The sequence below is a fragment of the Colletotrichum fructicola genome (genome assembly GCF_000319635.2).
Source record: "Colletotrichum fructicola Nara gc5 chromosome Unknown KSG_Nara_v1_contig11, whole genome shotgun sequence".
In the NCBI taxonomy this organism is placed as follows: Eukaryota; Fungi; Ascomycota; class Sordariomycetes; order Glomerellales; family Glomerellaceae; genus Colletotrichum; species Colletotrichum fructicola.
In genome coordinates, this window is record NW_027094061.1 from 1445304 (window position 1) to 1470015 (window position 24712).

General features: G+C 51.3%; 10 protein-coding genes across 10 annotated transcripts; 4 read left to right on the top strand and 6 right to left on the bottom strand.

Moving 5' to 3' along the window:
- Positions 1-535: 535 nt before the first annotated feature.
- On the top strand, positions 536-895 carry CGGC5_v016940 (uncharacterized protein; the record flags this gene model as incomplete). The annotated part of the gene is made up of 2 exons (XM_066153653.1): positions 536-553; positions 614-895. The coding sequence occupies 2 exons, from the start codon at positions 536-538 to the stop codon at positions 893-895; spliced, it is 300 nt and encodes a 99-aa protein (XP_066007049.1).
- An 800-nt stretch (positions 896-1695) lies between these two features.
- Positions 1696-2916, bottom strand: CGGC5_v016941 (uncharacterized protein; the record flags this gene model as incomplete). The annotated part of the gene is made up of 2 exons (XM_066153654.1): positions 1696-1931; positions 2184-2916. 2 exons carry the CDS (start codon positions 2914-2916, stop codon positions 1696-1698), a joined length of 969 nt encoding a protein of 322 aa, XP_066007048.1.
- A 1085-nt stretch (positions 2917-4001) lies between these two features.
- On the bottom strand, positions 4002-4706 carry CGGC5_v016942 (putative serine/threonine-protein kinase; the record flags this gene model as incomplete). The annotated part of the gene is made up of 2 exons (XM_032025898.1): positions 4002-4109; positions 4164-4706. 2 exons carry the CDS (start codon positions 4704-4706, stop codon positions 4002-4004), a joined length of 651 nt encoding a protein of 216 aa, XP_031877547.1.
- Positions 4707-7756: 3050 nt separating this feature from the next.
- Positions 7757-8567, bottom strand: Ari1-3 (Aristolochene synthase; the record flags this gene model as incomplete). Its single annotated transcript, XM_032025901.2, has 3 exons — positions 7757-8144; positions 8205-8478; positions 8549-8567. The coding sequence occupies 3 exons, from the start codon at positions 8565-8567 to the stop codon at positions 7757-7759; spliced, it is 681 nt and encodes a 226-aa protein (XP_031877562.2).
- An 890-nt stretch (positions 8568-9457) lies between these two features.
- Positions 9458-10252, top strand: CGGC5_v016944 (uncharacterized protein; the record flags this gene model as incomplete). The annotated part of the gene is made up of 5 exons (XM_066153655.1): positions 9458-9499; positions 9596-9666; positions 9712-9725; positions 10064-10110; positions 10160-10252. 5 exons carry the CDS (start codon positions 9458-9460, stop codon positions 10250-10252), a joined length of 267 nt encoding a protein of 88 aa, XP_066007070.1.
- Positions 10253-10412: 160 nt separating this feature from the next.
- Positions 10413-13705, top strand: nphp3-5 (Nephrocystin-3; the record flags this gene model as incomplete). The annotated part of the gene is made up of 4 exons (XM_066153656.1): positions 10413-11359; positions 11424-12130; positions 12178-13651; positions 13696-13705. The coding sequence occupies 4 exons, from the start codon at positions 10413-10415 to the stop codon at positions 13703-13705; spliced, it is 3138 nt and encodes a 1045-aa protein (XP_066006910.1).
- Positions 13706-13874: 169 nt separating this feature from the next.
- CGGC5_v016946 (uncharacterized protein) lies at positions 13875-14631 on the bottom strand (the record flags this gene model as incomplete). The annotated part of the gene is made up of 5 exons (XM_066153657.1): positions 13875-13964; positions 14024-14119; positions 14187-14276; positions 14347-14402; positions 14472-14631. 5 exons carry the CDS (start codon positions 14629-14631, stop codon positions 13875-13877), a joined length of 492 nt encoding a protein of 163 aa, XP_066007047.1.
- Positions 14632-15681: 1050 nt separating this feature from the next.
- Positions 15682-16289, bottom strand: CGGC5_v016947 (uncharacterized protein; the record flags this gene model as incomplete). Its single annotated transcript, XM_066153658.1, has 4 exons — positions 15682-15717; positions 15774-15969; positions 16137-16171; positions 16263-16289. 4 exons carry the CDS (start codon positions 16287-16289, stop codon positions 15682-15684), a joined length of 294 nt encoding a protein of 97 aa, XP_066007046.1.
- An 863-nt stretch (positions 16290-17152) lies between these two features.
- CGGC5_v016948 (uncharacterized protein) lies at positions 17153-17970 on the bottom strand (the record flags this gene model as incomplete). The annotated part of the gene is made up of 2 exons (XM_066153659.1): positions 17153-17169; positions 17229-17970. 2 exons carry the CDS (start codon positions 17968-17970, stop codon positions 17153-17155), a joined length of 759 nt encoding a protein of 252 aa, XP_066006932.1.
- A 1001-nt stretch (positions 17971-18971) lies between these two features.
- CGGC5_v016949 (Protein SERAC1) lies at positions 18972-21931 on the top strand (the record flags this gene model as incomplete). Its single annotated transcript, XM_066153660.1, has 8 exons — positions 18972-19005; positions 19065-19098; positions 19159-19387; positions 19439-19498; positions 19546-19854; positions 19902-20106; positions 20167-20199; positions 20259-21931. 8 exons carry the CDS (start codon positions 18972-18974, stop codon positions 21929-21931), a joined length of 2577 nt encoding a protein of 858 aa, XP_066006931.1.
- Positions 21932-24712: the final 2781 nt, after the last annotated feature.

Sequence of the window (24712 nt, forward strand, 5' to 3'; positions counted from 1 at the left end):
CAAAGTCGTCGCTCAGGTAAGTCATCAACTGCGAGAGGGGAAATCCCTCTTGCCGCCAGCCTTATGCGGCTGAGTGCTGCGCCGCGGGCGAATCATGGTGGAAGAAACTGCCAAGTCCCGCAACTGTCAGCATGCACTTTTGGACGCGCTCGCGGTGATGTAATCCACTCCATTGCTCGGTCGATGAGAATGCCCATTGCAGCAATCGGCAGGCTGTGAAGGGCTGGGTTTTTCTTGATCACCCAAAACTGCGAATCATAATTCGTTGGTACAGATCAGGATTTTGCAGGCCCAAACGGCACGCCTCCTATTCACAACAAACTCCACTTCAACCTATCCCTGCGATTACGCCAGAACAGCACTTGAGAACAGCACTTGTATTCTCCACAAAAGAGCTCCTAACGGCTCCAAGACCGTGGAACGTTCTAGAACTCCGTCCATAATGCGCCTTCCAGACCCGTTCTCAGCGATCGCTCCCATCGCAACACCTATCTTTCTAGTCGCTCAGCATCAGCGACCAACCCCCAATCCCGTGATGGCGCCTAATCTTGCAGTTTCGCAGCACATTTTCATCCGCGATATGATTGTCAGCAAATCACTGACAAACGCCCAGATAGCCCGCTTCGTCGGCTGCAGCACCCGCTCCGTCAGCCACATCAGGTCCAACCTCCGATACTTTGGTACGACGAAAGCCCCATCCAACGCCGTCGGCAGGCCGCGAACGATCACGGCCCCTATTCTCCAAGCACTACTTGCGCGACTGACCGAAAAACCACACATGTATCAGGACGAGATGGCCAGCTTCATCTGGAAGGAGTTTGAAGTGCTCGTTACAACACAATGCATAAGCAGGGCGTTATCATCAGCAGGCTGGACGAAGAAGACGATTCGCTGAGTGGCCAAGCAGCGCAATAACGACTTGCGCGACTTCTATCTCCACAACCTCTCTGACTTCCGATCGTACCAATTGGTGTATATTGATGAGTCTGGATGTGACAAGCGGGCCGGCCATCGACGCACAGGCCGGTCGCTCAAGGGGCTGGCTCCTGTGCAGAAGTCTTGGTATGGTCGTGGACGCCGTCGTCACATCCTACCAGCATATACCCAGGACGGCGTCGTGCTTTCGCATGTCTACCAAGGATCGACCGACCGCGCCTTGTTTGAGGATTTCATTGCGCAACTGCTATGCCATTGTGGCAAATGGCCTGAGCCGAAGTCGGTTTTGGTCATGGACAACGCGTCCATCCACCATTCGCAAAGGCTTGACCAGATGTGCCAAGAAGCCGGAGTGAAGCTGATCTACCTTCCTCCGTACCATCCGACTTCAACCCGATCGAGGAGTTTTTCGCAGAGCTCAAGATGTTTATTAAGAGAGTTTGGGTGGAATACGAGGATCTTCCCGAGCAAGACTTTGGGGCGTTTTTAGAATGGTGTGTGGACGTTGTTGGTGGACGAAAGTCCAGCGCAGAGGGACACTTTCGCAACGCTGGACACGTTATCGAGGAGCCATGAAAACCGTCGTAGGATGTATTTTTCATTAGTCTAGCGTCTTTAGCAACTTGATTCACTCGCCTGTTGCTGTGCCCACTTCTTGATATCTTGAATGAACTGGAGGGCAACGCCTCTTCTCACACCTCTCTCGACGAAGAATGCCGCATCTTCGCCTTGATGTATTAGCTCCAGGTCGAGGCCATCTTACAGAGCAACGTCGCAAGCTCTGCGAAAGTCAAGCTTGAGGCCCTCATCACGGACTTTGGAGCATTGCCACTCGGTATACAGCTTCATGGCATCGTCGCGTAGTCCCGGGACGTCAAGAATGTCGCGGTGGCATCCGAATGGGTTGGCGGCAGGCGTTGCAGCTGACAGAAGAGCGGCAGGCTCTGAGACAGCTAAGCCGACCGGGTTGGCCACATCATCATGCTGCTGGCCTCCTGTCGAGTCAAGTCGTAGTTGTCGTCGTTGTTGTCTGCGACTAGAACTTTCTTCTTCTGCATATAGCTGATCTCGCAGAAAATCCGGCAAGTCATTATGTGTCTCTAACACACCCTCACTTTCAGCATACTTGACGAGACGTTGCAGGTGATGCGTTTAGAGTTGATAATGTTTCTGATTTGCTCTGTCCCGCCAGCAGTACGGCCCCACACGACAAGGCGGGCCTGTGCAACGCATGAGGTTGTACACACTGGGCCAAACCGACGCAAGGCTAGTGCTTGACTCTTTGGCGTTGATCTGCAGGGCTCTATTGGAGAGCATCTGGTTGGAAACGGACCTGCGCCCGCGCTTGGTACGACCAGCTGACGGGGTCTCTTGGCGTGAGAGAACAAAGTTGAAGGAAACGTCAACCCTCAGCTTCTTCCCAACTCGAGTCAAATGGCTCCATTCTTGCAGTTGACTCTCGACCAGCGTCCAGTCAATATTGAGTTCGTTAAACCGCTTAACGAAATCGCGTTGAGATCGATCCGTCACAGACACGACCACATCTGAATCGACCGGTCTGAAGGTTTTGTGGGGTGGCAGCTTTCTACTCAGAACCTCCTGGACTTGTTCCTTTAACTGCCTCTTCCAGAGTGCTTGTGGGGTGATGGTGATGTTGTGCTCCGAGTCTTTGGTGATTGTTCTGTTGTTGGCCGTCAACTTCCACTCCACGACGTAAGGCACGTGAGTTCCTTGCAACTCGATGTGGTCAATTTCACGAAGTCCGGGGGAACGGAAGTCACTGTCGTTTGCAAGTGTTTGTTGACCTTCGTTGTCGTCACTGTCTGTTGCTTCGGTTTCTTCAAAGTCCGACGACGAGAGACTTCGAGTTGATCGCGCCGTGTGTTGGCCTTCGAAGCCATCGTCAATCATCGAATCAGAAGGCGGCGACATAATGATGGCTAGAGGCCGGATAGCTGTGTTGACGGCGAGCACCTCCATGGACTGCACCAGGATTCATATACAATGTGGGAAAATTAGCCAGCTGATGGATGCCCTTCTTGTGAGCTGCAGAAGTTGAGAAGCGCCATTTCGTGTTGCAAGAGCAGACGCATTTGTTCTGGATGCATAATCACGGTTTCTGGATTCTTTCAACGACAAATTCGGCTTCGGAGACTATTAGCCAGGTACAGTACTGGCGACGAGATAATCCCAATATGTCTCTGGTGCACATACGACGTCGTACAGTAGTCGGGCGACTATGATTAGGTGGATAAGCTAGGATAAATCTGTCATGACATAGGATCTGGATTCTGCTCCTACTTGTGCATGCACAATGACCCTTGTCAAGGACTACGATAATCAAGAAGTGGATTCCGCACTGGAGCCATAAGCTGCATCGGATCGGAGACTGGTATAGCCGTACGAGATCGCACAGTGTAAGCGCCAAGAACAGGCGGGTCCGTGCGGAAAGATGGAAGAGTGTTGAATTGAGGATGAAGCCCTTTTCGTTAGCTACTGTACAGTGACTATATCAGTGACAGCTCATGCAAGTTGCAGACATAATCAGGCAGCAACAGCTGTCTGCTTAGCTTCTGCATTCAAAGCAGAAAGCTGCTGACGGAAGCTTAATTCGGCACCCCTTTCACCTCGGCTCCACAGACGTATTCTCTTGGGAAGACCGCCACGCGTGCCAGGCTTACTAGACCCAGAAGACATTCGATTTCACGATGCCTGATAAGCGGATGCTGTGTAGATGCCTGTCAGCTGCATGGCTCTTCGTGCCACAAATTTTGAAGACTGTTGCTGATACGCACATTTTGTAAGTCAAGAACTGACGACGCAGAGTCGATCGCAACCAGAAACGTGAACCCAGCCGAGTCGGGAGGCCAGCGGTTGAGATCGTCGATGCCTGGGGTCTCCTTGCAGTACTTTTGCATAAGGAGCTGGACGAAGCTGCCGAGGGTTTTGACATGATGGCGGCTGTGGCCTTGGAGCGGTTGACAAAGTTGTTGATTCGCTGTTTGATTTGATACCCACGTCAGATCCCGAACTGTCAAGGTCTGACTGCGCTGGGCAGAAGAATGTCACTTGCCGATCTTCACCACCCCCGCATCAGTCACCAAGACATTCTTGCTATCAAGCGAAGGATGTTCGAATCCTTCCCCTTCTAGGTAGCTAAGACCATCTACTAACTGTACCCGCACATGTTTCAGTCTCGTTTTCGGTGACCTGGACCCGTTGCTTACCTGGCCAACTACAGCACCGAGTTGTGCCTCGTCAAGATAAACTGGGCATTTTATCAAGTGCAATAAATTGATCGCCGTGAGTTCGAATACGGCATGTAAAGAGGTGTGCGTCTTGTACGCGTGAATAAACTCGAGAACGTTTGGATGGCGGAGCCTTCTCAACTTCGCGAGAACTTCCTGCGACTCTAGCCGAGCCAGTTCACTGATGTGGAAAAGCTTTCGATGTCTCACCGCTACTGTCAGAATACCCCCGAGATCATGTAGCTCATACTCCGCATGGTAATCTTTCCACGGTAAGCCCTTTTCGACATCCAAGGGGCGGTCGGAGGTATCGTCGTTTTGCAGGGAAAGATAGTCTTTTGCGGAGTCCGCAACTGAGACGCGCTCCTTGTTGCTCTTGACATGAGGCGCATGGTGTAACTTATCCTTGCTCACGGCTGCAACAGCTGCAGGGCCAACATTATGAGAAGTCAACGCGGCAGCATTCTGGTGGCCGAATGAAGTTGGAAAAATGGCGATTTGGGTCTTTCTGTTAGGCTTCATGGCGTCTGCCTCGATGTGTACCACTGCACTTGTGGCAGTTCGCAATTCTTTGGCGGTGTATAAGTATCGTTGTTGAAAGCGGTTTCTGGCCTTAAGCAAGGCTTACCGCCAAGACCAGTTCTGAGACTGGCAACGAGACGTCACCGTCTGACACGACCAGTTGCTCGGATCAGCCTCACAAGCCAATTCCAGCTGCGGGATCCATTGTGTCGCCTACATGAGCGAACAATCCAGTCATTTACTGCTCTCTTCTCTATGGCGCATACCACATTCTTCGGGCGCTGATACGAAGGGGGCAGTGGGGCAGTGGTTGTCGTTTACATTCTGCAGATGAGGGCGGCTTCCATAGCTGGAGCCAACCTTGAGACAATGGCCGGACTGACACAGGAGAACAGGAACAGCCAACAACCATCCTGCGTTGTCCCACGTAAAAGCATCATCAATCACGAGATATGAAGTAGCATGTGAATCGAGATCGTTCTATCAGAAACCGCAAAAGAAAAGATGAGCCGTGTGCTTGAATAACTTGCAAAGCTAGAAAGAGACAAGCGCACCATGACAGTTTCCCGTGGACTTTATTCCGCCTTGCGACGAAGTCCATCTAGTAGATACTGATACACCCCACACAAGACGCACGAGACGACGAGCCACCAGCTCGTCACTGTGGTGGTAGCTATCGATGTCGCCGACCACTGTCCTCCGTGAACTGTATAAATATTTAAAATAGTAGACAGAAATCCGATTAACGAATTTACAAGCGTAGGACTGTTTTCATTTAGCGACGACTCGCCAGGTTCTCGATCGACTTGAGAATCTTACACGATGATATGCAGATGCACCCAGACATAGTTCCTGCGCCATTTGAACCACAGCCACGCTAGACCGATGGATGCCACACCCGAGAGCACGGATGCGAGAGCGATCAGACAGTCGTTGACCCAGTATGAGACCGTCTGTCCGACCTTGCCCATGCTTTCAAGGACTTGCGACCGCCTCAAAGACGCGAAAGTGGACGGGAAGACGATGTACCCGGCCAACAATAACCATGAGAAAACTTTTGCCAGGAGAGACCACCACCAGTCTATCTCTTTATCGTTTTGAAGCACCATCTGGTCATATCTGGACACCGCATACATCTTCACCTCCTCATCGTCGTCGTACCTGGGAGGAAGAGCTTTGTCGTCTTTCATAGTCACCAGATGCTGTACGAGGCGCAATGTCCTGAGAGGAGGGGGGGAACAAAAAAAAAACAATACAGGAGGACTGTAGACCTACGAACAGAACAACGTAGGTTAAATGTGGCTGGATGAGCGAACGAAGAACTTCAAGACTCCATCAGCCCAAAACGGCCTCACCCTGTTCCACCAGTATCAGTCCAATAACCGAGTACTTCCGGCTTCGTCTATGTAACACCGCACTTCTGTTCACAATAGTTGATCATCAAATTTTGCAGGTTGTATACCATCGCTGGGCGTGTGCGGATCATACCGCTGAAGGACTTACTTTGCAGCCTAGAATGCTGTACAATTCGCCAGATAGCTTGCTCTGCCCTTCGCTAAGCGCGATCTTGTTGTCCTGAGTAGCTCTCCCAGCTGACCCGTCAAATCAGCAAGGTCTCGTACGAGGCTGTCCATGACTTCCTGAAACCGCCGCATTGTCCTGAGCTCGCGCTGGAGTGCCACGTTCTCTTGTAGCAAGAGGGCAATGGCCGTATCGTATTGTTCGTCGGCCTGCTTTGTCAGCCGCTGCAATAGGTCATCAAGCTCGAAAGTGTCGGAATAAACGCTGGATGTGCGACGAGGTTCCATCATTGCCGCTGCCTCTTTCTTGTCTGATCTTGGTTCGTTTAAGTACTCTGGAGCTGCTTTCAGCTTAACGCCTAACTTCAAGTAGCATCAGTCGCCCAATTGGTCGGCACCAGAGATCTTTGTGATTCGGTTCCAAGACTCCGACGAGCCTTGCTGGAAAGTACAAATGTATCACTCCTCAGTCGTATCCTGGCGATTCGACCAGCCGTTAGCTGTTCCCAGTGTCATCGACCACCACCAATCAGCTATCTCCGCCCAGGTCACGGACAACCCAGCAGACGCCCATGAATTCGACCTATTCTGCCGACGTCCTCTGTCTCTACGACTTATCAATGGCGTGGTCAAGCGCATTCTTGCAGAAATACTTCCCATCAATACCCACAGATCTCAATTTTCCTTGGGTTAAGATCCTTCCTACGTCATTTGCTGCTATGGAGCGACATAAGCGGAGCGGTGTTTTGTGCTGCTCTAATGTACTTGAGACGGGCGTTTCGTCGGTCTAAATCCGTCATGACAGAAACGAGTGGACGCCTGCACGTCTTGGTGGCGATCATTCTAGCTCGAAAATATCTCGAAGATGACACATACGAAACGAGATTCTGGAGCGGTCTGGCAGAAGAGATAGGCTTGTTCTATTTCACAGACGACGACATTAACAACGCGGAGATACGTTTTTTGGATGATGTCGCATGGGACCTGAACATAACCGGTCCAGAAATGTACGTAATGTTCAGACAGATCCGAGATTTGGACATTAGTTCTGTGCTGGACTAGAGATGATTTTGCCGCAATTCGGAGGCGATATCGCCGTTTTTTAGTGATCTCATCCTAAGGATATGTAGCCATTGTGAGCGGACGGTGATTAAGGGTATATCTGTGTCTGGCCCTATTAGCCGGAACAGCCACAAACCATACATACCGCTGAAGTGAAGACCTTCAGGATAAAGCTACAGAATTAGTTCCATTGTCACTGCTTCTTCCTCTCCACATACGTCTGAATTCAGACCCAGGCCACTGATCTTCTGATTGCCGTTCATCGTGTCTACCTACTCTACTATGCACAGTACGGAACAAGGAGCATCAATCCGTTTTCAATGATTCAATGATTATTGATGAAGATAGAGTGGAAAATGATAATTCATATGCATGAGGTCTCTAGGCTGCATATAAGGCCCGCATGCACGCTCCCCATATCAGAAAAGATTTGAGGGAGGCTGCACTTTCGGTGTTGATTGCAACTGATTAGTAGAAGTCCTCGGGCTTGCTTTTACACGTTGGCGTTGTGAAAAAATTCAAGTACTCTCGAAGCGAGTCTGAACAGCCTTCTTCAATCCGCTCAACGACCAGGTGGTCCATCTTTTCAACCCATCCCTGGCATATTTCTGAGAGCACATTCTCCGCACACCTTGAAGATACGTCAAGCTCATCGGACAGCACTTGAACGAGGTTACGGGGAATGAATGCTGGCGCATCGATGTCTCTCTCAGTGTGGCGATCTTCTTCCCAGCTTGCAAGATCGTTCAAAGCAGCCGCGTGGCGTGCAAAAAGAAACTCAATGCCAGCGACTGAATGAGCTTCTTCTTGACTGAGATGAACGCCCTTTACAAGACGGTCCAGCGCCATAACTATTCTGAGATGATCTCCTTAGCCGCGTCTAGCATTAGGGGATTAGTTCGGGTACTCTACTCACCGAGAACCATCAGCCTGATCTTGGCATTCTAGTAGGCCGGCAATTCTTCTTCCTTCCAATGATTTGTTGTTGGTGTGTGAACGCCAAAAGTTTTGCATGAGCTCCATCACTTCTCGTGCCAGGATATCATCAATGACTGCTATGCGTTTCCAGACATCATAGACGACCTTCTCGATTGCCTCTCCCTCGGTCGGTGCTACCTCACACGTGATGATGGACGACAGTTTTTCGATATAGGATGAGCCTTCCTCCGAAGTCATGTGCCCTAACAAGTCTGTGATATAAGTAGCGTATTAGCCAGCTCAATCATAACTAGAAAAGATCAGGCTCCGTTCGTTCCCTACCGTTGACAAGGAAGAACATCTCGAGGCAGTGACAGGCAGCTGTGACGCGGCCTGGCGAGCATGAGGGGTACTGGCAGCACCACCAAGTCGGGAGTTCCTCGGCAGCGAAATATAGCCGGGCTCTCTCGTTTTGAAAAGGCCAGCGTTCGAGAAAGTACTTCTTGAAGTCCATGCAGGCCGCACGATGCATGCTCCCGACTAGAACTGTCGTATATCGGAACTGGTGCGAGCCGGGTCGCTCCTCGATGGATCCTTGATCCTTCCGGTGGTGAACGATGACTTTGCGTGCGGTAAGGTGAGGCGTATGAAAGAAGGTCAAGACCCTCTAGAGGATAAAGGGTGTTGTCCGCAAACGAGAGTCTTGGAATAGCTATTTACTGGGTTTTAATTGCACTTAGCGGCTGAAACTTTGGGTACTCTTTAAGTAATCCTGGCAATTGCAGACAACTGTCCCTTGCTTGCCATAAACTCAGCACAGATCGCCAGGGGTCATGAATGAATCTAGGATTGTTCTCTTACCGTACTGTACAGTGGCTAACGAAAAGGGCTTCATGCTTAATTCAACACTCTTCCATGTTTCCGCACGGGCCCACCTGTTCTTGGCGCTTACACTGTGCGATCTCATACGGCTGTACCCGTAACCGGTTTGGCGCAGCTTATAGCTCCTGTGCCGAATCCACTTCTTGATTATCATATGCCTTGATAAGGGTCACTATGCATGCATAAGTAGAAGCAGGATCGCGCTCTTGTGTCATGATAGTTTTGTGTTAGCTAATCCACTTAATGCACCAGAGACATATTATGATTATCTCGTCGCTAATACGCAGCTAGTTCTCTCCAAAGCCAGATCTATCGCTAAAATAATCAATTACGCATCCAGCTCTATATGCATCTGTCTTGGATCACGAAATGGCGTCTCTCACTTTCTGCAGCTTAAAGCATTGTACGACGGTAAGGTCATTAGCTGGCCTGTTTTCCCAGATTCTAGATAGATTGTGCTGCAGTTCATCAAGGTGTTAACCTTCAACACACTCACTACGCTTCTAGCCATCACCATGCCGCCGCCTTCACATGTATTTAATAATTAACGAGGTCTTTAAAATTCAACACACAGCGTGGTAAACTCAAAGTCTCTTGGTGGAGTGCTATAGCTGACTGAGCAGCTATCTAGGCATTTGTCAGGGATTTGCTGATGATCATATCGCAGAGGAAGATGTGCTGCGGAAATGCAGAATTAGGCTCCATCATGGCGTTGGGGGTTGCGGCGGGGGTGATGGCTGAGAATGGGCCGGTAGGGCGGTTGATGGAAGCAGTTCCGGGACGTTCCATAGTTCTTGAGCCATTAGGAGCTCTGTTGCGGAGAATAAAGCTGCTGTTCTGGCGTAATTGCAGGGATAGATTTATGTGGGGCTCTTTTAGCAGGTATCCTTTTCGAGTTTGCAAAATCGTGATTTGGACCAAAGGGACGTGATTTTGGAGGTTTGAGTTATCAAGAACTCACTCACCCCTTCACAGCCTGCGGACTGCTGCTGTGGCATTTCTCATCGACCGAGCAATGGAGTGTAGTACATCACCGCGAGCGCGTCCAGAAGAGCATGCTGACAATTGCAGGACTTGGCAGTTTCTTCCATCATGATTCGCCCGCGGCGCAGCACTCAGCCGCACAAGGCTGGCGGCAAGAGGGATTTCCCCTCTCGCAATTGATGGCTTACCTGAGCGACAACTTTGAACGTCAGGTCTCCATTTCCACAGATCAACCTGACAGCCTAGTTTCATTCCTGCCACTTCTGACGCTCCGGACGATCCGTACTACCGCAACCTACTCTCGTCCGACCGATCCAAAACTCCAGGCGACCGACCGAAGATGTCGCAGAAACGGAGCCGCGACGACTACAAGGTGGCATGGATCTGTCCGCTGGAGGTGGAGCAGATCGCAGCGATGGAGATGCTGGACGAGGAACATCCCGCACTTCCGAAGCCCCCGGCAGACCACAACGTGTACAGCCTTGGGAGCATCAACGGCCATGATGTTGTTATCGCAGGTCTGCACCAGCCTGGCAACTGCCCCGCGGCTACGGTTGTGGCGCAGATGAGGATGACGTTTCCCAACTTGCGCTTCGGTCTTTTGGTTGGCATTGGCGGCGGAGTTCCTGTTGAGACGGATAATGGGATGATACGACTGGGTCATGTGGTTGTGAGCAAGCCTGCGGGTGGACACTCCGGCGCTCTACAGTACGATCATGGAAAAGCGAGAAACGGTTACTTTGAGCGGACAGGTGCCCTGGCACCACCACCGGCAGTTCTTCTCAATGCTGCGCAGGCGCTAGCAGTGCAGCGGGCAAGGCTGGATGTCGATCCGGTGCAGCACGACGTCCGTCGAATCGACACAACGCGTCGTAGGCTTCGACGGTACCAGTATCCCGGCGAGCAAAACGATCATCTTTTCCCACCACATTACGAGCACCATCGTCAAGGATCATGCAACACCAAGTGCGACCTATCGAAGCTTATACCTCGAACGAGCGATGATGACGACACGTTTGTTGTTGTGCACAGGGGCAATATCGCATCTGGAGAGATGGTAGTGAAGGATGCATTGCTGAGGGACATACTGGCTCAGCAGGATGGACTTTTATGCTTTGAGATGGAGGCTGCTGGGGCAATTGCCGACTTTCCTTGCCTTGTTGTGCGCGGCATCTCGGACTACTGCGACTCGCATAAGAACGACATGTGGCACGGGTACGCGGCAGCTGTGGCAGCAGCGTATGCTCGACAGCTCTTCTTCCACTTGCCCGTAGATGAAGTGCAGCGGTAAGAGGATTTATCAGATTGCACATAATGGTCAATAGTATTAGTAGCTAATACATCCAACTAGGTGCTCCAGCAATGCAAGACAGACAGCTTCTCCTTCATTCATACTCCCCTTCAAGCTGCCAGAAGTCAACAGCGTGGACCACTTCGTGGCTAGACATGAAGAAATCGGGCGTCTCCACAAAGAACTGAAGTGGACTGGAGACCGTCAAACGGTTATTCTGCATGGCCTGGGTGGCATGGGTAAAACGCAGACGACGATCGCATTCGCGAAGAAACATCGTGATGATTACTCAGCGGTTTTATGGCTTGATGCGAGAGACATGACAGCGCTAAAGCAGAGTTACCAACGCCTAGCCGAACGAATTGTGATGGAGACTACGTCCGTGACATATATCAAAAACGCCCTTTCTAACGGAGACCTCGATGAGACGGTCAGTGCAGTCAGGCGATGGTTGGATGAACCAAAGAACAATCGTTGGCTGATAATCTACGACAATTACGATGACGTCAAACTTCACAGTCGTAGTAGTTCTAGTGAGAACGAGACTGGTTCGCAAGCAGGGAACAAGAACAATGCTAGTGAGACAGGCTCGAAAGCCTACGACATACGCCCTTTTTTCCCCGATACAGAACACGGCGCTATCCTCATCACGACACGCTCGTCATCTGTGAAGCTTGGACAGCGCGTCCAGCTCAGGAAGCTAGCCAGCCTCGAGGACAGTCTAGCGATCCTGGCATCTACATCTGGCCGCACTGATCTTGGCAAAGGTAAGTCTGGAAAGGCTTTTATGTGCGATTTAGCTAATGCTGTATAGATCCTGACGCCGCAGTACTTGCCAAGAAGCTTGATGGCCTTCCACTCGCCCTCGCAACAGCTGGGGCTTACCTAGACCAAGTAGCAACTAGCTGCAGGGAGTATCTAGAGATGTATGAAAAAGCATGGTTGCGCCTACAAAAAGAGATTCCAGGATTGATGGCATATGATCGTGCCCTATACTCCACGTGGAATGTCTCACTCCGTCATATCCAGCTGCAAAACCAGAATGCTGCCGACCTGCTCAGACTTTGGGCATATTTCGACAACCATGATGTATGGTATGAATTGCTACGGGCAGGGGAGTCGGAGAAGCTACTTTGGCTGCACAAGATGATGGAGGACAGACTAGAGTTCGATAAGGTGGTGAGAGTACTCTGTGACCATGGGCTGGTAGAACCGACCGCCGCTGTGGGGGAACCGGGACCAGAATCACAAGGATACAGCATGCATGGTTGTGTTCATGCATGGACGATCCATGTGCTCAATACCGAACGAAGTCAAGCGCTGGCATGGACTGCAATTCGATGTATAGCCTCGCGCGTCCCCAATCGAGAACAAGATCAATATTGGATAGTGCAGCGACGACTCTTGCAACATGCCGATCGATGCATTAAGATATTCGATAAAGGTGTCGTTTTGGAAGACAATGCGTGGATATTCCACAAATTAGGTGTCCTCTACTCTGACCAGGGCCGACTCAAAGAGGCCGAGGGCATGTACGAACGGGCTCTTCAAGGCAGGGAGAAGGCACTGGGGCCAGACCACACTTCGACACTCTCAACGATCAACAATCTAGGCAACCTCTACTCCAAGCAGGGCCGACTCAAAGAGGCCGAGGGCATGTATCTACGGGCTCTTCAAGGCTATGAGAAGGCACTGGGGCCAGACCACACATCGGCACTCGACACGGTCAACAATCTAGGCAACCTCTACAAGAACCAGGGCCGACTCAAAGAGGCTGAGGCGATGTACGATCGGGCTCTTCAAGGCAAGGAGAAGGCACTAGGGCCAGACCACACATCAGCACTCGACACGGTCAACAATCTAGGCATCCTCTATAAGGCCCAGGGCCGACTCAAAGAGGCTGAGGCGATGTATGATCGGGCTCTTCAAGGCTATGAGAAGGCACGGGGGCCAGAACACATATCGACACTCGACACGGTCAACAATCTAGGCATCCTCTACGTAGACCAGGGCCGACTCAAAGAGGCTGAGGCGATGTACGATCGGGCTCTTCAAGGCAAGGAGAAGGCATGGGGGCCAGACCACACATCAACACTCGACACAGTGTACAATCTAGGCCTCCTCTACAAGACCCAGGGCCGACTCAAAGAGGCTGAGGCGATGTACGATCGGGCTCTTCAAGGCAAGGAGAAGGCATGGGGGCCAGACCACACATCGACACTCGACACAATCAACAATCTAGGCCTCCTCTACGCAGACCAGGGCCGACTCAAAGAGGCTGAGGCGATGTACGATCGGGCTCTTCAAGGCTACGAGAAGGCGTTGCACCCAGATACGCTTAGAACATATGTCCCTGCCCTGAATGCCCTCGAAAATCTTGTGGATCTGTTTGAGCAACGGGGTGCTACAAATAAAGCTCTCGAGCACTATGATCGCGCTAGGACGGGCATCGCTGATGTATTTGGTTCTAAAAATGAACGGTGCATTCGCTTGTCTGATCAGATTCACGGATTACAGCTTCCGAGGCAAGACCCGGTTCCGCCGCCTCGCGTGGCTACTGATCATAGCCTGAGTAATAAGTTGAAGAATTGGAAAGAAAGGCTGAAACGTGCGTAGCTTAATATTGGGAGCTGAGGCTTGAGATGCTTTTGGGACATTACTATGGTAATGAGGGCGGCGGTGGTCGTATTTATAGTATCAGTTGTGTTCATAACTTGCTTTATGCTTAGAACAATGAGACCCATTGTAATATACGCCTGCACAACCTGATCCTCAGCAAACCCCATGCTCGTCATAATCTGGGTAGCTAATTGAAGAGCTTACAGGTTGTAGTGGGGTTGATAAGATAAGAATGCCTACTGTGCTAAGCGCCAAGAAGCTAAAAAGTCCGTGCGGAAAGAGACGAGAGAGTTGCTGAGGATGAAGCCCTTTTCGTTAGCTACTGTACAATACACAGGCTGGGCCCATATGTAGTCATTCTTACTGTGTGCAGATCACGGCGATAAGCAGTGGGAGAATAACTGCCGGTGATGTAAGGGTCTAGGACAAGGTCGGTGCCATTGGTCTAGCCTACTACTACGAGCATTCCAAGCTGGAGGAAAGAAGAACCATTCTGGGAAAGAGTGGTGCCCTTCTCATCTTTAAATACATGTGAGTCTTCTTCCAGAAGCTTCCATTGAGTATGGGCCGACAAGGTTCTCATAACCTTCCACGATATTCTGTAACCTTCCAAAGTATTCCATAGCTGAGGGTCTAGCCGAAGCTTCATATCGGTCCATAGACCGTGACAGGTGAAGTCGGTTATGGATTCTTTCAAGTAGATCTTCATTCCGCGCTGCCACTCGCACTGTCGTACGTACGCCGTCCCGACCCACACTTTTGTTTATCGTCCAGCCGCTACAGCCATTACTCGAGGTCTGCGGAGGCCCATCACAGTACAGAGGATCGCAAAACCGGTGTCCGCTTCGCAAGTATGGTTTGTCTGTTGAGCACAGACCTTCCATGGATTAGGTACATGGAAGGAGGCAGGGGTACCTTGACAGCCACCACGCTACATCTGTTCCTGGGAGCCCGGAATGGCTTATTGACCACATCGCTGACAGCTGGCTTTCATAATAGATAGCTAACATAACGCGTGCCAAAATAAGCTGCTGGTGTGCATTTACAGCTCACAGCGTCAGCAACAATCAGGTTCCTCACACTTATGCACCGCGTTAGAGACATATTGCTTTATCAGAGCCGTCATTCCATTCACGAGGCAAGCCACTTTGATAAGCAGCTTATGGCACTGGCAATACTTCCAACATGTGCCTCGTTTGGAGCAGCAACTTGCTGTTTGCATCCTCGAAGGCGCCATTCCGCGTCGAGCATACATCAACGTCGAGCGCGCATGTCATTTTGGGCTCCTAGAAGACCAATGTTGGCGCAGAGCGAGGCGTGAATACTTGCCTTTTAAGTGCTGCACAAGCCCTCCATCAATCAATCGGCCCATGTCTCGATGCTTTTTTGTTCTTGGTTCCCGCCAGGAAAGATGCCCGACGCGTCGTTGAAGATCGCAAAGCATCATGTTCCTGGAGATCACCAGCAAAGTTACGAGGCCAGATGGCACGATATTTGATCCAAGCTTGATGATCAAAAGTCGAAAAACTTCTTGGTATTGTTCGCATTGTGTATAGAGATCGTTCGATATGGTCTGTTCTTGCGTGGGAGTCGATTGGCAGTCGGTGGTCCGGACGACCTACTGGCTTGTCCCGTCTTCTCGATGTCGTGTTCGCCTAGTCAAGCGATGCTGTATACGGTCGGATTGTCGCTGATCGAATTATGCTACCGTACCATAAGCGACTTGATGGTTCATCTGCAATGATTAGCGAGGAGCTTTCCCCTGGACGGGCAGTCGTTCGCGTTCCTTACCTTCGCCTCCGGGAGAAGCTGGGCGGCCAGCGGCAAAGACGCCGTAGCGCTGAGTCGACGCGGCCACTTGTACACAAAGAGAATGCCCATGCATCGAGACCTCCAACGAGCGGATAGTTGACGATGCTTCGTTTTCTGTGGTCGCAATGGCGTCAATATCCAGGCGATATGCAGCGAAAATCGTGCGTGTCGAAATCTGGGTTTCGTTGTGAGTACAGCCGAGCTTTCAGCGCGACGCATTGCCCGGGAACGGAACGCAGATTTGCGTGACTACTACCTGCATAAGCTGTCGGCTTATCGGTCGTACCATCTAGTCTACGTTGACGAGTCGGGTTGTGACAGGCGTTGCGGTTTTCGACGTACGGGTTGGTCTCCTCTGGGGTCGACGCCCACGCAGACTGCGAAATTCCATCGTGGTCAGCGGTACCAGGTGCTTCCGGCGTATACACAAGATGGCGTTCTATTTTCGCAACTGTTCCAGGGTCATACCGATGGTGAGGCGTTTGAGGACTTCATCGAGGCGTTGCTTCCGCACTGCGGGCGGTTTCCGGAGCCGAAATCGGTGCTTGTAATGGACAACGCCTCGATCCACCACACAGCAAAGATCCGACAAATGTGCGACGATGCTGGCGTTGTCTTGCTATATCTTCCGCCTTACTCACCCGACTTAAATCCTATCGAGGAATTCTTTGCAGAGCTCAAAAGTTTTATTAAGCGTCACTGGGCAGACCGCGAGAACTGTCCTGACTTCGCGTGGTTTCTTGAGTGGTGTGTGCGATCAGTGGGTTCGAGGAGCACAAGCGCCGAGGGTCACTTTCGGCACGCGGGTGTGGAGATAGAGAATCAGGTGCATCAATAGACTGGAGGCTGAGCCTAGCATAAGATCGGATTGATTCACGCGCATAGTCTATGGCTGTTCTTGTTCCCAACCCGAGGCCCATTCGCGTATGTCCCTGATGAAACGTGTCGCAGCCCCCTTCTTAACTCCGTTGTCCATGAAAAATTGAGCGTCTTGGTCCTCGTCCACTTGTTCGAGGTCAAGACAATGTTCGACCATAACCTCGTACGCCTTTCGATACCCTGCTTTGAACGACTCGTCCAGCACTTGTGAGCACTGCCACTCGCAATAAGTTTTCATTGCAGAATCCCTTGGCCCAGGAATCTTCAATCGGGTGGGCGTGTGGGAGGGTGCAGGCGCCGACCCGGACTCGCGTCCAGGCAGCGGAACCCCTGCGGACGCATCGGATCCGGGCATGACGTTGGTAATGTTGATGGGTGGATATTTCGCTTGACTCCCAGACCGTGCCTGACGGTCCAAGCGTTGCTGATCTTCCGCATACAATAAGTCACGGATGTTCCTCGGCATGTCGGTGTGGCTCTTAAGCTCTCCGCCATCCTTAACGTGGGTAATCAGACTTGCCAGGTGACGAGTCGCTAGCTTGTAATGCTTCTTACCGTGGTCATCAACCCAGCAGTGCGGTCCAAGATCACAGGGTGGACCAGGACATCTCATAAGGCTGTACACCTGTTCCCACACTGGCACTTGTCCTGTCCTGTCGCGGTCATCTTCAATCTCTGCATCGCGCTCAGCCAGCATCCGTTGCGTTGCTGAGCGCTTTGTTCCCCGTCGCCCGCCACTGCCGGCTGCTGGTCCAGTCTCCACGTAGTTGAAGGAAACGCTGATCTTCAGCCTTTTGCCAGCACGAAATAAGCCACTCCACGTGCGCAGCTGCGTCTCGACAACGTCCCATTCTATATCCAGGTCGTCGAATCGCTTGACTAGGTCTTCTTCCGAGCGGTCTCGCACAGACACTATCACGGTGGTATCGTCAGGTTTGAAGGATTTATTGGGTGCCAGTTTCTTGGCCGCGACGTAATTTAGCTTGCTGCGCAGAGTCAGGTCCCAGTAATCACCTGGGGCAAGGACAAGATCCGGCTCGCTGTCTTTGGACACTGATCTGTTGTTCACCGTCAATTTCCATTCCAGATGATAGTGAATACAGGTTGGCGGCTGCTCATCGTAAGTGCGGGATGCGTCCCAATCCATCAGTCGAAGCAGGGGCAGTCTGCCATCAGGAGTAGGTTGCTGCGTTGCCGCCCTGGATGATGCTGCAGGCGCTGGGCTGCTTCCATCGACAGACTCGAGATCGGGCCAGGTATCCCAGTCAAAATCAGATGGAGAGTCACTGGAAGCCATCGTCGCTAATACAGCAGAGTAGTTCGGACGAATGGCGATGCAGCCGCTGAGGTGTGGGAGAAGGTCGGGTGGGAAAAGACACGTCAGGCAGCTGAGGGCGACACGTGGCCCCAAGTCAACATCCGCCCAAAGTAGCTAGTCTGGCCAGCCGCGGTCTGTTCCATCTTTTTGATTGCGACATCCACAGTTCCCCTGCTTGACTACAGTGCCCCGCATTTCGTCCAGGTATGCACCATCTGAAGCTTAGGCAATAGCTCATCATCGCCTCTGATACGGGTCGGCCCGTATCGTCCCATCACGGGACGTCTGGGGCCTTGGAACCTTGTCCATTCCCAGGAATATGTTCGATTTTCCCTTGATATGTATGGTTCTCTGTCAGTGTCAACTGCCAATTGGTGCATGCAGATGATTTCAACAGTCCTCAATTAGTCCTCGTCTTGCACTACTTGGCGGTTTGTCTCTGAGAAGGAAGGTTTGGCTTGGGCAGCCTCCAGAGACCGTTGAAGCACCCTCAAATCCAACATGCAAGGAGCTACACCACGCGCGCGCTTCGTTGGAATCGATAGCATACAAAGGCATATCCCCACTGTCATAGGCGGACCTAACACGATGATTTGACGGGATCTTATGCCGCCTGGATGACGAAAAGCGCTATTGCTAAATATATCATGAGGAAGAGGCTTGGTCGCTGATTGTATAATTAGTAATGCGGAGAGGGTGTCCAGAGACCGACAGGTGCGGACCAGGTCAAATGGCGCCATTGGAGCCACGTCGCAGCGCTTATCTTACCAGGCGACAGAGCAGGCAGATATGGCCCCACAAAGGATGCGATGATGCTGACGGACCCAGCGGGGTTGCGTTTCCAGTCCCTGGCTTGCTCTTTTGCGGAGTTGAGAATTTGAACTCATCCCAAACATCAGCGATTGAAGGTAAACTGGAAACCTAACCGCACACGCCATCAAAGATCTATTCTCGAACTCCGATCAATTTTGACGGTAGCCATGGGATTAACCCGCTTGTTCAAGAAATTCAACAGTAGGAAAGATGGCAACCAGAAGCACCATGCGCCCCACAAGTTCGCCCATTTGGACTAGAGGTCTTAGTCGAAGGAACGGATCCTGTCGTGGAGTAAGTGTCCGACTGCCAAAGTATCGCCCTTTCTGATTTTTGATTAACCAATCTGCTTAGCATCGTTGCGGTCCACGGTCTAAACGGCCATCGAGAGCACACTTGGACTGCCAGTGGCGGCAAGCATTGGCTGCGAGACTTCCTTCCGACCGACTTGCCCAATGCTCGGGTCCTTTGCTGGGGATATGATGCCAACACACACTCCAACTCTGGTGTTAGCATCCAATACCTATACGATCACGCTCGAGAACTTGTCGCAGATCTGGCCAGGAAGCGAGGCTTGACCAAGGTGTGTAGCCACTTAACCGTCGTTTTTAGCGAGGATACTGACAGCAATCAGTCGAGAGAACGGCCGATCATCTTTGTGGTGCATAGTCTTGGTGGCATCGTCGTCAAGAGTGTCAGTGCACAACTTGCTTAACTGTTGCCCACTCTAATTTTGTGTAGGCCCTCATCCACTCCGACACCGCACGTGAAGGCGCATTGGCCGAACATCGATCTATCAAGACCTCCACACATGGAATCTTGTTCATGGGAACCCCTCATCAAGGAGGTAATGGAGTCCAACTGGGGCGCGTGCTCGTCAATGTCGCATCCATCTTCGTCTCAGCAAACGACCGCCTGCTCAGGCACCTCGAACGAGACTCGGAATGGCTACAACAACAACTAGGACAGTACGGGCCTATCAGCAGAGACTTTGTGACAAAGTTTGCTTACGAGGTGTTCGAAACGCCTACTCCCTTGGGAAAGATCACGGTTCGTCTAATGCCGAACGTTTTTGGCTGTATACTTATCAACAATAGGTTGTGCCAAGAGCATCAGCTGTTGTCCCTGGCCAAGCAGATGGCGAACCAATCGCCATTCATGCTGATCATATCAACATGGTGAAGTTCGCTTCTAAAGAGGATCCAAGCTATGTTAAAGTGTCGGAGGTACTACAAATCATGGTGGCAAACGCTGGCAGCAATATACGGTCGAGGTGGGAGACGGAGGAGAGGGTCACAAGGGGTAGGGGCCATTAAGGTGGTTCTGTTCAGATACAATAGCTAATGAACCATTGCGATGCAGCACGAATAGGCAACGAAACACCTGAGAAATTGTGTACGTGTGTTGTATTCCAAAGTCCTATCTGACTGGTCTGACATCTGATACGATCGCAGCTGGCCCATTTTACTCCATCCCATTTCCAGACAACAAAGGCTTTGTTGGGCGAAGTGAAACGCTCCAAGTCCTTCACTCAATGTTGTTTCACGGTAATTGCCAGAGCGTCGCTCTGTGCGGCCTGGGTGGCATTGGAAAGACTCAAGTTGCTTTAAAGCTCGCCTACTTGATCAAAGAAGAGAGACCCGAATACTCGATATTCTGGGTGCCAGCATCAAGCAAGGAAACCTTCAACGAGGCGTATCTAGCCATCGCCAGAAAGCTTGGCGTTCGTGATACTGATGAGAACGACCTCAGGATAGCACTGAGAGAGCATCTCAGCTCACCTGACTCCGGCAAGTGGCTTCTCATCATCGATAATGCAGACGACGAAGGCGTTTTATATGAGGCAGAAGATGGCCTCGACAGACTCTACGACTGTTTGCCTCAGAGCGATGAGGGTGTGACTTTATTTACTACCCGCTTCTCGCGTGTAGCAACGTCTGTCGCTGGGGGAAATGTCGTCGACTTGGCAAGTATGAGCTTCAATGAGGCCAGCGACTTCATGAAGCAGTCGTTGGTGAAGGATCTTTATGAAGAGGCTACTGTGCTTAAGGAACTTCTAGGAGACCTCACATATCTCCCTCTCGCCATTGCGCAAGCTGCAGCGTATATGAACGAGAACAGAACACCGATGCAAGAATATCTTTGCCTGCTTCGAAACACAAATCAGGACATGATCGAACTGCTTAGCAGCAATTTCCATGACAGAACACGAAACAAAGACAAGAACTCACAGAACCCGGTAGCCACCACGTGGTTCATTTCATTCAACAAGATCCACGAATGCAATCCGCAAGCTGCTGAACTGCTCATGTTTCTCTCCTACATTGAGCCAAAGGGGATTCCGCGATCGATCATGCCAAAATTATCTTCGGAGCAACAACTGACTGCAGCCATTGGAACACTATGTGCCTACGCCTTTATCACTCAACGAGGACGCACGAAGGTCTATGACATGCACCGCTTGGTACACATATCGACAAGTTTGTGGATTGAGATTCAAAACAGCGAAGACCAAGAAGGAGACCTCGCGATGAAAACTTGGGAAAGCGCATTACGACAGGTTACCGAAGTGTTCCCCTCAGATGCGCACGAGAATCGCTATTTGTGGAAAGAGTATATGTCGCACGCTTTGAGACTGTTGGGAAACGAGCTATTAGACCCAGTGAAAATGGTGGACTTAGGCTACTGGGCTGGGCGATGTTTGAGAGTGGATGGGCGAACTAAGGATGCCATCAAGCTACTCGAGCATGTCGTCGACGTTCGTAAGACGACGCTTGATGAAGGACATCCTGACCGACTTGCGTCACAACACGTGCTTGCAGGGGCATATCAAGCCGACGGACGAGTCAAAGATGCCATCGAGCTGCTTGAGCATGTTGTTGACGTTCGTAAGACGACGCTTGATGAAGGACATCCTGACCGACTTGCGTCACAACACGGGCTCGCAGCAGCATATAAAGCCGACGGACGAGTCAAAGATGCCATCGAGCTGCTTGAGCACGTCGTCGACGTTCAAGAGATGACTCTTGACGAAGGACATCCTTCTCGACTTGCGTCACAACACGTACTCGCAGGGGCATATCAAGCAGCGGAAGCAGCAAACGAGATCCTGAATGAAGCGTTTTAGGTAGTCGACGACACAATCCATAATGAATTTGAGTAATATGAGTATGGGGGGCAACATATGAGTACTTTGCAGGCATTGTTATACGTCTTTTATAGCTTTGTCGCATGGGCAATGGAGGCCTTGTCCAACGCAAGTGCATGTTCCGACTTGACTCGCACCGCAGGGGTATCATATCGTGCGGCTGTAGCATTTCAGCGTGATAAGTTCATAAATTCTCGCTCGTTAGCATATCACGGACCAAGGCGTGCTGCGATCGCGCGATAGTCGGCGCTATCGTCGATAATGGAAAGGTTGAGGAACGAAGCGAGAGGACATACGGAATTTGGTTATTTCGGCTTAAGCTTGGCTGTACTCACCCTAAAAACCCTGACTTCAAGCAAGTACACGTTAGCTGCCTAAGGTTTCCGTCATTGACGCCAGTATACCTGCACATCATAAAGCGGCATCAGCTGTTTGCTGATTTGCAGATCGAATACCAGGGGCGCTGATTTTGTGGGAAGTGCCCGAGGCGACTCAGCAATGCGGCGTGTCGAAGGTAAGGAGCGCGACTCCATGCCCGTCTGGGGGAAAGCTCCTCGCGAATCACTGCAGATGAACCATGAAGGGCTTCATGTTCTGGTGCTATGATTCGGGACATGACAACAGTACCCAAGACAGCATCACTTGACTCGGCGAGCATAGAGTTGAGAAGACACTGCGAGCCAGCACACTGTCCGAGTCGCCAACCGCCAACCGACTCCTACGCGAGAACAGATCCCGTCGAACGGCCTCTGTACTCATACTACTCAAGGGAACAACTGTCGAGGCGTTGTGCAATTTTTGATCGTCAAACTGGGCTACAAAATGCTGTGCGCTATCTTACCTTGCAGGTTGGCTGAGGATATCCAGGAACGTGATGCTCTGCGGTCTTCAATGAGACGTTGGGCATCTTTGACTGGAACCAAGAGGAATAAGCACCAACAGATGGGTGGATTGAGGGACAGAGGGCTCGCTCAATGGTCAAAGGGCAGGTCTTCACGCCTCGCTCTGCGCCCATGTTAGCCCTTGAGAAGCTCAACTAAGGCGCGAGCTTGACGCGCAACGAGTATGTACCGGAGCAAATTTGATACCCAAACTCTGCGTGCTGTAGAAATACTGCAGCGCCATAAGTTGCTTACTACTTGGATGAAATGGCAGCTCGGATTAAATGATATCTCTATAACGCGGTGCATAAGCGGAAAAAGCTGCTGTTTGTTGCTCACGCAATGTTGGCTATGTATTGTGAAAGCCAGCTGTCAGCGATTAGCTCAATAAGCTATTCCGGGCTCCCAATAACATTTGTAGCGTAGTCTCCGTCAAGGTATCCCTGCTCCCTGTCATGTACCTTAGCCGTTCTTGGATGGGGTGGACTGTGCTCAGAAGACAGAACACACATGCCAAGCGGACACCAGTTTTGCGAACCTCTGTAGTTCTCAGCTTCTCAAATGTTGAGAATATTTGCGGAAGAAGAAGCGACATGTGAATAGTACTGTATGTATAGTATGTACCAAATTAGTTACACGGCATTAAGAGGTCCGATGAGCAGCGATTATATTGGAGTCGTAAACAGTGTATTGCCATTGAATACGCAAAAGACACGTCCGCCAAGTCCGCAGGTCCAGAGGCTCCCGGCCGGGACTGTGAGGGCCCCGCTTGAACAGGTGGGGTGCGGTGGAGCAAACCAACAAACAATTCAGTCAATTAGCAGCATCCGACGACAAAGTCACTCCTATTCTTAGTAAGGTTGATGAAATAAACTTTTTGCTTGCATGTCGAAGGCCGGTAGCGTCCGTTGCGAGTGGAGATCTTCCTGTACAAGCAAGAATTTCCGAAGCTAGTGAGGCATCGGCCCTCAATACAGATGGAATGTGCTGTATGTGATCCCAAGCTTGACACAGGTCCTTGGCAGTCTTTGCCTTGATCAGAGCAGAGATGAGAGTCTTCCAGTATGACTTCTCCCAGTTTATAGTAGCCAGCTCAACTGAGATGCTGTCAAAACAGACGCGCACGACGTGAGTGGACCACACGTGACGCCTTGCGCCTGCAGGGCCCTACGCATGCCGGCGTGCCAGTCCTACCTGCCGCCAAGGATACTTGGACACTGGCAATAGAGTGCTGACAAGATGGCGGCTTGCGTCATCAATTGGCCTTGGCGTTGTGTGCTTAGCCGCTACCACAAAGCGAAGATACAGAGACCAACGACATCTGGCCGCTCGTGAGCTCTGGGGATGGATCACGCCTGAAAATCACACCTGAAATCATGCCTGCAAAGTGGATTAATCTTCTCCCAGCCCCGCAAGGCTTGCGTCTTCGGTCAAAAGCCGTCGGCCGGACGGGTGCGCTTGGCTCCAGGCACCCATGGTTATCCCAGGCGCCAAGCTGCTTTTTAGCAGACGTTGGGCGAATAGCGGACCCGCCTACTGTCATTCTGAGAGGTGTGATCAGACCCCTGCAAGACCCCTGCAAGACCCCTATTGAGATTGTCTCCTCGGTTACGGGCTCGTTTCCTCTTTCTGCACGAAGGCATGGAGGAGGCTCCGCGCAAAGCACTCGAACCCCTGGTCCGACCCGACAGTACGGTAACGGCGCAGAACCTTATTCTCCACGTTCCAGGGTCTTACATGGGTGAGTTGTCGAGGATGCTTCAGGACGAGGGAAAAGCGAGACGGTCGTCAGGCTCGCATTTCTTCGGCTCGCATTTCTCATTTCCAACCTTGCTTTCCTCGGGTTTGCATAGCTCGACCGTGAGACCATGATGCTTCG